This window comes from Hemiscyllium ocellatum, chromosome 33, assembly GCF_020745735.1.
Source record: "Hemiscyllium ocellatum isolate sHemOce1 chromosome 33, sHemOce1.pat.X.cur, whole genome shotgun sequence".
Lineage (NCBI taxonomy): Eukaryota > Metazoa > Chordata > Chondrichthyes > Orectolobiformes > Hemiscylliidae > Hemiscyllium > Hemiscyllium ocellatum.
The window spans coordinates 27748940-27759739 of NC_083433.1; the positions used below are offsets into that span (position 1 = coordinate 27748940).

At 46.5% G+C, this 10800-nt stretch overlaps 2 protein-coding genes across 2 annotated transcripts in view; both read right to left on the reverse strand.

Moving 5' to 3' along the window:
• The window catches only part of tab1 (TGF-beta activated kinase 1/MAP3K7 binding protein 1), a 51294-nt gene extending 40667 nt beyond the window's left edge, over positions 1–10627 (reverse strand). The window contains exons 1-2 of the mRNA XM_060849142.1: positions 10587–10627; positions 10193–10326 (exon numbers count right to left, since the gene is read on the reverse strand). Coding sequence (XP_060705125.1) covers positions 10193–10326; positions 10587–10616 — 164 coding nt within the window. The 5' untranslated portion in view covers positions 10617–10627. The remainder of the gene's footprint in view (positions 1–10192; positions 10327–10586) is intronic.
• The window catches only part of LOC132831131 (beta-1,4-mannosyl-glycoprotein 4-beta-N-acetylglucosaminyltransferase-like), a 195265-nt gene that overhangs the window by 150609 nt on the left and 33856 nt on the right, over positions 1–10800 (reverse strand). The window lies entirely within an intron of this gene.

Sequence of the window (10800 nt, forward strand, 5' to 3'; positions counted from 1 at the left end):
ACAAAGTTAAAATATGCGTACAAAGCAAGTCATATAATCAGTGAATCCCTATAGGGCAGATAAAAGCCATTCGGCCAATCAAATCCGCAGCGACCCTTTGAAGAGTGTCCCTCTCAGATTCAGCCTCTATGCCCATAACCCCGGATATATCATAGCCCAGGCTGCACACTGTGGGGCAATTTAGCGTGGCAATCATCTATACTGTATATGGTTGGACTGTGAAAGGAAACTACAGCACCCGGCCTGAAACCCACAGAGACAGGGAGAACATGCAAACTTCACACAGACAGTCACACAAGACTGGATTTGAACCTGGGTCCCTGGCGCTGTGAGGCAGCAGTGCTAACCACCGAGCCACTGTGCCATGCCCCGTCCCTGCCTTTTATTTTTAAAGGTCACTCTGCCTTGCTCCACCATCCTATTCCATCATGGTTAATCTAATTACTCCACATTCCTGCCTAACCCCCCCAATGATGTTTACCTTTTACACATCAAAAATCAATTCACTTCTGCTTTAAAAATGATCATAGACACTGCTTCGACGACACTTTTGAAGGGGAGTTCCAAAGATGCAGAAACCTCAAAGCTCATATCTTAAATAGACAACCCACTCTTTTCAAATTTGACCTCAAGGTCTTGTATGTTTTAATCAAGTTGCTTCTCACTCTTTTCAACTCCGGTGAATACAAGCCAACCTGCCCCAAACTTTCCTCAGAGACAAACCCTTCCCCCATTTCAGGTATTTATTGAGTCAAGGAAAAATACTGCAAGTGGTAGAACTCTGAAATGAAAGTGAAGTGGCAGAGCCATTCAGTAGGCCGGGTAACATCGCAGGACAGAGAGTCAGAATTAACATTTCAAGTCTGAAATGACTGTTTGGAAGGGTCACTTTGTACGTGAAATGTTACCTCTGTCCCTCTCCAGATGCTGCCAGAACTGCAAAACTTCTTGAGCGTTTTGTTTTTATATTAGTTCAGTAAATCTTTTCTGAACTGCCTCAAATGGGTACATTTACAACATTTAAAAGTCAATTGGCCAATTACATGGATAGGAAAGGTTTAGAAGGATATGGGCCAAGTGCAGGGAAATGGGGTTAGTGTGGGCGTGGACAAACACTTTGGTCAGCATGGAGCAGTTTGGGTTGAAGGCCCTGAATCTGTGCTGTAGGACTGTGTCTATGAACATCATTTATATCCTTAAATAAGATCAAAACTGTATCCAGTACTCTACATGCAGTGTCACCAATGCCTTGTATATTTGAAGCATAACATTTGTATTTACTTCCCTTCACAACGAACAAAAACATTCTATTAGCTTCCCTAATTACTTTTTGTCTCTGCATATTATCCTTGTGTGACTCATGCATTAAGACACCCAGATGCCTCATCTCAAATCTCTGCAATCTTACATTTAGATAATTTACTTATTTTTTTATTTTCCCTGCCAAGATTTCAAATTTTCCCTCATTATATTCCATTGGCCAGAGTTTTCCCAACTCACTTCACCTCCCTAGATCTCTTTGCAAATTCCTCATGCCCTCTTCACAACTGACTTGCCCATCTTGGTGTGATCAGCAAATTTAGCTCCCATGCATTTGGTGTCTTCATCCTAGTCACTTATAAAAATTGTAAAAGCATTGTTCCTTGTGGCAAACCGCTCACTACATCTTGTCAACCAGAGAAGTGTCCATTTACATCCACTGTTTCCTGTTAGACAGCCAACCTTTTATCTATTCCCATATGCTACCCCTTACACCATTAAACTTTATTTTCATTGTTAATCTTTGATGTGGCACATTATCAAATACCTTCTCCAAATCAAAATGTAGTACAACCACCCTTTCGCCACAGCGCATGACCGCTAGATCTCCAAGAAGCATTATTTCCTATTCAAAAAACTATGTTTACTCTGCCCGAGTACACTAAACGTTATAATGTGCCCCGCAGTAGTGTCTGAAATAATAGATTCTGATACCTTCCCAATGGCAGATATTAAGCCAGCTGGCCTGAAGTTTTTGGCTTTCTCGCCGTCTCCCCTTCCGAATTGTTATTTTAACAGAACCTTCAACAAATCTAAGAAATTCTGGAAAATTAAAACCAACTATCTCACTTGTCACTTCTTCTGAACCAAACATGAAGTCCATCAGGAGCCAGGTACTACTCAGCTCACTCTCAAGTTCAAAAAAGGGAGAATCAACCTCACCTACCTCCTTGCTGAACTCCCTTACTCACCAAGCTCTCAGCTTTACACACTGCTCCAGCTGCACTCTGTGACAACTGCACTCAACTCCCTCATTTATATCTTTTGTAGTCAGAGGAAATACACTGCTGATTAGGGACAAAAACAAAATCTTCCTGTAAAGACATAGGGTGCAACTGATGCGCTAAGGGCATTGCATTCATCACCAGTCAAGACGATGTTGCCAATGTAGCAACGCAGCCAATACTGGTGGAGCCAGTAATGATAATGGACAGAACAGAACTAGATCAGGAGGGAGTGGTGTTGAAAAGGTATGCAGATCTCCAAGTTGCAAAGTCAGCTGGTCTGCATGGGCTGTATCCTAGATTACCAAGAGAAGTAACGTGGAAAATATGGAAGACTCTGGCCACAGCTTCCAATTGTACTTGGATACAGAAGTGCTGTTTAAAATTGGAAGTGAGATGACCTTGGCCATTGCAGGGCAACTGGCTCAACATCAATGGTGGAAGAAAATTTTACAAAACAGGAATCTGGTGCATAATACTGGCATTTATAAAAATATGGAGTAATTAAGGAAAATCACTGGGGTTTGATAAAGGTCAATCCAATCAACTAACTTCACTGAGATCTTGTTTTATTAATGGAAAGAGTTTTTGAGGCCGTGTGTTGATGTGCACAGAACAAAATACCACACAATCGACTGATCAGCAAAATTAAAGCTCATGGGAACAAAAGAATGGAGGCAGCATTTGGACAAAGCTGGCCAGAGAGCAGACAGCAGTGAGTTGTGGTGAATGGCAGTTTTATAAACAAGCGAACTATTCAGTGGGAGTTTGCCAGCGGTGTTAGGACCACTGCACTTTGAAACATATTAATGACTTGGATATATAGCACCTCATTACAGGGTCTGTGTATGGTAATGAAACTGAAACCACAATGAGGCTGGATAAACACAGGCAGCATTCATGAGAACAGTGTCAGGAATAAAGCTCCTTAGTTATACAAAAGTTCCTACGTTCAGACACTAACTAAAACATGGTCGAAGGAAGAGTTGTGAAAAAGTCATTTAAATGGCAAGCTAAACCTTTGACAAAGACAGGTCTTCTCATGATGGTCATGTTCCAAGTATATACTAGTGACACACAGTTCAGCCACACAACCCACTCACGCACTATTATTGTGGTATTGCTTGTTGACATCTAAATTTGGAATCTCCTGCAATATCCTGCAGGATATCTCCTGCAATTAAGTGTTTGCCAAGACTATTGTCTTCAGTTCCCACCCAAATTCCCCTCCCCAACAACAAACTCCAGCTGACGCCCCGGTAACTGCAATGACTTACTCTAATTTGTTTTTGTTCATTCACAGGGTGTGGAGATCCCTGGCGAGAACAACATTTAAGCTGGGCTGCTTTCTGACACTGCTGCAGCCCATCTGCTGTAGGTAGACTCTCAATGCTGTTAGGGAAGGAGTTGACCCAGCAGCATAATTCCAAAATCAGAGTGGTCAGAGGATTGGAATGCAACTTACAAGAGGTGGTGTTCCCACGTCCTCCTAGACAGGAGTAGTTGTAATGTGGAACGAGCTGTCTGAGGAGCACTGAGTTCTTGAAATGCATTTTGCTACAGACTGATGCCACAGTGCATCAGTAGTAGAGAGAGTAACAGTTAAAGGTGGTGGGTAGGGTGCCACTCAATCAGGCTGCTTTCTCCTGGATGGTATCAAGCTTCTTCAGTGTTGTTGGAGTTACACTCATCCAAGCAATGGGTAATCTGGACAGGCTCTGGGGAAACAGGAGGCAAGATATATGCCACACAATTCCTAGCCTCTGACTTCCTGTTGTTGCCATGGTATTTATACACAGTCAGAGATGTACAGCGCGCAAACAGACCCTTCAGCCCAACCCGTCCATGTCGACCAGATATCACCACTCAATCTAGTCCCACCTGCCAGTGCCCGGCCCATCTCCCTCCAAACCCTTCCTATTGATATACCCATCCAGAGACCTTTTAAATGTTGCAATTGTACCAGCTTCCACAATTTCCTCTGGCAGCTCATTCCGTACACGTACCACCCTTTGCGTGAAAACATTCCCCCTTAGGTATCTTTTATATCTTTCCCCTCTCACCCGAAACCTATGCCCTCTAGTTCTGGACTCTCCCACCCCAGGGAGGACTTTGTCTATTTGAGCCAGTTCTGTATCCAAATGGTTAGTTCTCCCTGTATCCCATGAGATCTAACCTTGCTAATCAGTCTCCCATGGGGAACCATGTCAAACGCCTTACTGAAGTCCGTATTGATCACATCCACCATTCTGCCCTCATCAATCCTCTTTGTTACTTCTTCAAAAAACTCTATCAAGTTTGAGACATGATTTCCCACGCAGAAAGCAGTGTTGACTATCCCTGATCAGTCCTTGACTTTCTGAATACACGTACATCCTGTCCCTCAGGATTCCCTCCAACAACTTGCCCACCACTGATGTCAGGCTCACAGGTCTGCAGTTCCCTGGCCTGTCCTTACCACCTTTCTTAAACAGTGGCACCACGTTAGCCAACCTCCAATCTTCTGGCACCTCACCTGTGACTATCAATGATACAAATATCTCAGCAAGAGTTCCAGCAATCACTTCTCGAGCTTCTCACAGAGTTCTAGGGTACACCTGATGAGTTCCTGGGGATTTATCCACTTTTATGCATTTTAAGACATCCAGCACTCCCTCCTCTGTAATATGGACATTTTTCAAGATGTCACATAGAATGTCCCTACATTCTATAGCTTCCATGTCCTGGTGCCAGGATCAGGAATGTCTCAGATAGGGTGCAATGTTCTCAAGAGGGAGAGGGGCCAACAGGAGGTCCTTGTATACATTGGAACCAACGACATAAAAAGGGAAAAGGTTGAGATTCTGAAGGGAGATTACTAAGAGTTAGGCAGGAATTTAAAAAAGGAGGTCCTTGAGAGTAGTAATATCTGGATTACTCCCGGTGCTACAAGCTACTGAGGACAGGAATAGAAGGATAGGGCAGATGAATGCATGGCAGAGGAGCTGGTGTATGGGAGAAGGATTCACATTTTTGGATCATTGGAAGCTGTTTAGGGGTAGAACAGACTCCTCCCTCCCCTTCCGAGCATCTCAGACTCCTCCCTCCCCTTCCTAGCCTCAAATTCACCTGGACCATCTCAGACTCCTCGCTCCCCTTCCTAGACCTTTCCATTTCTATCTCGGACGACCGAATCAACACGGACATCTACTATAAACTGAGTGACTCCCACAGCTACCCGGACTACACCTCCTCCCACCCTGCCCCCTGTAAAAACACCATCCCATATTCCCAATTCCTTCGTCTCCGCTGCATCTGCTCCCAGGAGGACCAGTTCCAATACCGTACAGCCCAGATGGCCTCCTTCTTCAAGGACTACAGATTAGATACAGACTAAAGACTACAGATGCCCTCCACCGCATCTCCTCCACTTCCCGCTCCTCCGCCCTTGAGCCCCGCCCCTCCTACCGCCACCAGGACAGAACCCCACTGGTTCTCACCTACCACCCCACCAAACTCCATATACAGTGTATCATCCGCCACCTCCAAACCGACCCCACCACCAGGGATATATTTCCCTTCACTCCCCTATCAGCGTTCCAAAAAGATCACTCCCTCCGTGACTCCCTCATCAGATCCACACCCCCCACCAACCCAACCTCCACTCCTGGCACCTTCCCCTGCAACCGCAAGAAATGCAAAACTTGCGCCCACACCTCCTCCCTTACTTCTCTCCAAGGCCCCAAGGGATCCTTCCATATCCGCCACAAATTCACCTGCACCTCCACACACATCATCTATTGCATCCGCTGCACCCGATGTGGCCTCCTCTACATTGGGGAGACAGGCCGCCTACTTGCAGAACGTTTCAGAGAACATCTCTGGGACATGCAGGTCCTTGGACTCCTCCATCGCCAGACCATAACAACACGACGGTTGGAGGAAGAGCGCCTCATCTTCTGTCTGGGAACCCTCCAACCACAAGGGATGAACTCAGATTTCTCCAGTTTCCTCATTTCCCCTCCCCCCCACCTTGTCTCAGTCAAATCCCTTGAACTCAGCACCGCCTTCCTAACCTGCAATCTTCTTCCTGACCTCTCTGCCCCCACCCCACTCTGGCCTATCACCCTCACCTTGACCTCCTTCCACCTATCGCATCTCCATCGCCCCTCCCCCAAGTCCCTCCTCCCTACCTTTTATCTTAGCCTGCTGGGCACACTTTCCTCATGCCTGATGAAGGGCTTATGCCCGAAACGTCGAATTTCCTGTTTCTTGGATGCTGCCTGACCTGCTGCGCTTTTCCAGCAACACATTTTCAGCTAGGGGTAGAAGTGACCTGTACAAGGACGGATTGCACCTGAATTGGAAGGGGACTAATACACTGGCAGGGAGATTTGCTAGAGTTGTTCGGGAGGATTTAAACTAGTAAGGTGGGGAGTGGGACCCAGGGAGATAGTATGGAAAGAGATCAATCTGAGACTGGTACAGTTGAGAACAGAAGTGAGTCAAACATCAGTGCAGGGAAGGACAAAGCAGAGAACAAGATGGGACTGGTAAATTAAACTGCATTTATTTCAATGCAAGAGGCCTAACAGGGAAGGCAGATGAACTCAGGGTATGGTTTGGAACATGGGACTGAGATATCATAGCAATTACAGAAACATGGCTCAGGGATGGGCAGGACTGGCAGTTTAATGTTCCAGGATACAAATGCTACAGGAAGGATAAAAAGGGAGGCAAGAGAGGAGGGGGAGTGGCGTTTTTGATAAGGGATAGCATTACAGCTGTGCTGAGGGAGGATATTCCTGGAAATACATCCAGGGAAGTTATTTGGGTGGAACTGAGAAATAAGAAAGGGATGATCACCTTATTGGGATTGTATTATAGATGCCCTAATAGTCAGAGGGAAATTGAGAAACAAATTTGTAAGGAGATCGCAGCTATCTGTAAGAATAATAGGGTGGTTATGGTAGGGGATTTTAACTTTCCAAACATAGGCTGGGACTGCCATAGTGTTAAAGGTTTAGATGGAGAGGAATTTGTTAAGTGTGTACAAGACAATTTTCTGATTCAGTATGTGGATGTACCTCCTAGAGAAGGTGCAAAACTTGACCTACTCTTGGGAAATAAGGCAGGGCAGGTGACTGAGGTGTCAGTGGGGGAGCACTTTAGGCTAGCGACCATAATTCTATTTGTTTTAAAATAGTGATGGAAAAGGACAGACTGGATCTAAAAGTTGAAGTTCTAAATTGGAGAAAGGCCAATTTTGATGGTATTAGGCAAGAACTTTCAAAAGCTGATTGGAGGCAGATGTCCACAGGGAAAGGGACAGCTGGAAAATGGGAAGCCTTCAGAAATGCGATAACGAGAATCGAGAGACAGTATATTCCTGTCAGGGTGAAAGGAAATGCTGGTAGGTATCGGGAATGCTGGAAGACTGAAGAAATTGAGGGTTTGGTTAAGAAAAAGAAGGAAGCATATGTCAGGTACAGACAGGATAGATCGAGTGAATTCTTAGAAGAGCATAAAGGACTGTACTTGAGAGAAATCAGGAGGGCAAAAAGGGGACATGCAATAGTTTTGGCAAATAGAGTTAGGGAGAATCCAAAAGGTTTTTACAAATACATTAAGTGGGCGGCACAGTAGTTAGCACTGCTGCCTCACAGCGCCCGAGACCCGGGTTCATTTCCCGACTCAGGTGACTGACTGTTTGCATGTTCTCCCTGTGTCTGCGTGGGTTTCCTCCGGGTGCTCTGGTTTCCTCCCACAGTCCAAAGACCTGCGGGTCAGGTGAATTGGCCATGCTAAATTGCCCGTAGTGTTAGGTAAGGGGTAAATGTAGAGGTATGGGGGGGTTGCGCTTCGGCGGGTCGGTGTGGACTTGTTGGGCCAAAGGGCCTGTTTCAACACTGTAAGTAATCTAATCAAAGGGTAACTAGGGAGAGGATAGGACACCTCAAAGATCAGCTGCATGTATGGAGCTGCAGGAGATAGGGGAAGATACTAAATGCATCGTCCAGTTCAGTTTCGAGTAACTGCAAGTTGTTGGTAGTGGGGCTTCATTGTCATTAAAACCATGGAATCTAACCCGATGTTCACTCTTCTGGAGACGGTCATTGTTTGATATTTATGTAGCGTGAATGCTGCTCGCCATTTATCAGTCAAAGTGTCGATATTAGATTACTTACAGTGTGGAAACAGCCCCTTCGGCCCAACAAGTCCATACCGACCCGCCGAAGCGCAACCCACCCATACCCCTACATTCACCCCTTACCTAACACTACGGGCAATTTAGCATAGCCAATTCACCTGACCTGCACATCTTTGGACTGTGGGAGGAAACCGGAGCACCCGGAGGAAACCCATGCAGACACGGGGAGAACGTGCAAACTCCACAGTCAGTCGCCTGAGTCGGGAATTGAACCCGGGTCTACAGGCGCTGTGAGACAGCAGTGCTAACCACTGTGCCGCCCAGCTCTTGCTGTATTTGGACATGGACTGCTTCATTACTTGATGTGTGAATGATGCTGACCATTCTATAATTCTTTACCTTCTGATGGAGGGAAGGCCACTGACAAAGCAGCTGAAGATGGTTGGGCATCGGATACAACCTGATGGAACCCCTACAGAGATGCTCTGGAGCTGAATGGGTGACCTCAAATGACCATACTCATCTTCCTCTTTGCCAGGTATCACACCAAATAGAGGAGTGTTTTCTCCTGATTTCTATTGACTCCAATTTTGATAGGGATCCCTGATGCCACACTTGATCGAACATGGCCTTGATATCAAGGGTAGTCACACTCATTTATGGAAATCAGCTCTTTTATCCATGTCTGGACCCAGATTGTAATGAGGTCAGGAACTGAGGAAACCTAGTTAGAATCCAAATTGGATACCAACTAACAGTTTATTGCTGAGCAAATGCTCAATAAGCAAGTGGATAGAGCTGTGAAGACACCTTCCAACACTTTGCTAATAAGTAGACCGATGGGGTGATAATAAGCAACTGCCTCAGCACTATACACGAATGAGCTGACATGTCTAGTCTGTCCATCCTAATATTGCAACAAGGCATAATCAGACTGGATAATGACTGTATCTGAGACATTTGCCGTAAGGTATTACTCAACAAGAATAACTATAGCAGGCTGTCACTTGACTAGTCAGTGGAATAGCTCTCCCTATTTTGATTCAAGTCCCTAGATATTAGTGAGTTGGACTTTATATGGTCAATAGGCCTGAGTTTATTCCAAAATAGAACTGTGGATCTGGAAAATTTGAAACAAAACATAAACTGCTGGAAAACCTGAGCAAGTCTGGTAGCATCTGTGGAGGCTGAAAAAGAGTTAATGATCTGACTCTTCTGAAATACTTTAGTTGAAAAATGGGGCGCTGGAAAAACACAGCAGGCCAGGCAGCATCTGAGGAATGGGAGAATCAGCTCTTTAGCCTGGGGCAGTGTCAATATCACTGCCCATTGCCCTCGCTCATGCTCCAACAATACAGGTTTATTAGATTAGATTACTTACAGTATGGAAACAGGCCCAACAAGTCCACACCGACCCGCCGAAGCGCAACCCACCCATACCCCTACATATACCCCTTACCTAACACTACGGGCAATTTCCCATGGCCAATTCACCTGACCCGCACATCTTTGGACTGTGGGAGCACCCGGAGCAAACCCACGCAGACACGGGGAGAACGTGCAAACTCCACACAGTCAGTCGCCTGAGTCAGGAATTGAACCCGGGTCTCAGGCGGTGTGAGGCAGCAGTGCTAACCACTGTGCCACCGTGCCACCCATAAGTGATCAGTATATTTAGATGGTTCAACACTGGGGGGTGGGGGTGGGGGTGGGGGGGGGGGTTGCTGCCACAGGGGTAACAAAGACAGAGAGAGAGAGAGAGAGGCATCAACAAGTTGTAAAGTGTGACATGACTCACCGAAATCGCAACCAACTGTCCTCCAGAGCGTGGCCTTCGGCGCTGCCCCCGTCCCCCTGGTAGACACGGTTTGTACCATAACCAACTCCTGACAGCTGACACACCGTCAGGTCATCCGTCCAACTCGGCTGCTCCTGAACAAATAACAACAAACTGTCAGCTGGATGGAGAGACCTGCAGCTTCCCAGGAAAGGGAACCCTTCCTCCTTGTTCCAGCCTCACCATCACCCCCCCCCCCCAAACAAAACATCCCAGAGCCCCCTCCCTCAGCACTCCCCCTGCTCCACACTCACTCAGAATACCAGCCCACCGCACCCTCTCTTTCTCTTTTTCCCGTCTTTCACTCTCTCTCTCCCTTTCCGCACTCAAACACAAACTTTCCCTCTTTCCTCACATTATGGAGCCGTTTTCGCTGAGCGGCCATGACACCGGAATTACATCACCGGAAATGACCTCCCTCATTGGGCGGAGCCAGGGTGGGAAGGGCGTGGCATCGGAGGAAGGAGCAGGAGAGGGAGGGAAATGGAGATGGGGAGGGGCAAGGGATGATGTGGGAGGAGCAAGGGGTGATGGGGAGGGGCAAGGGATGATGGGGAGGGATGTTGGGG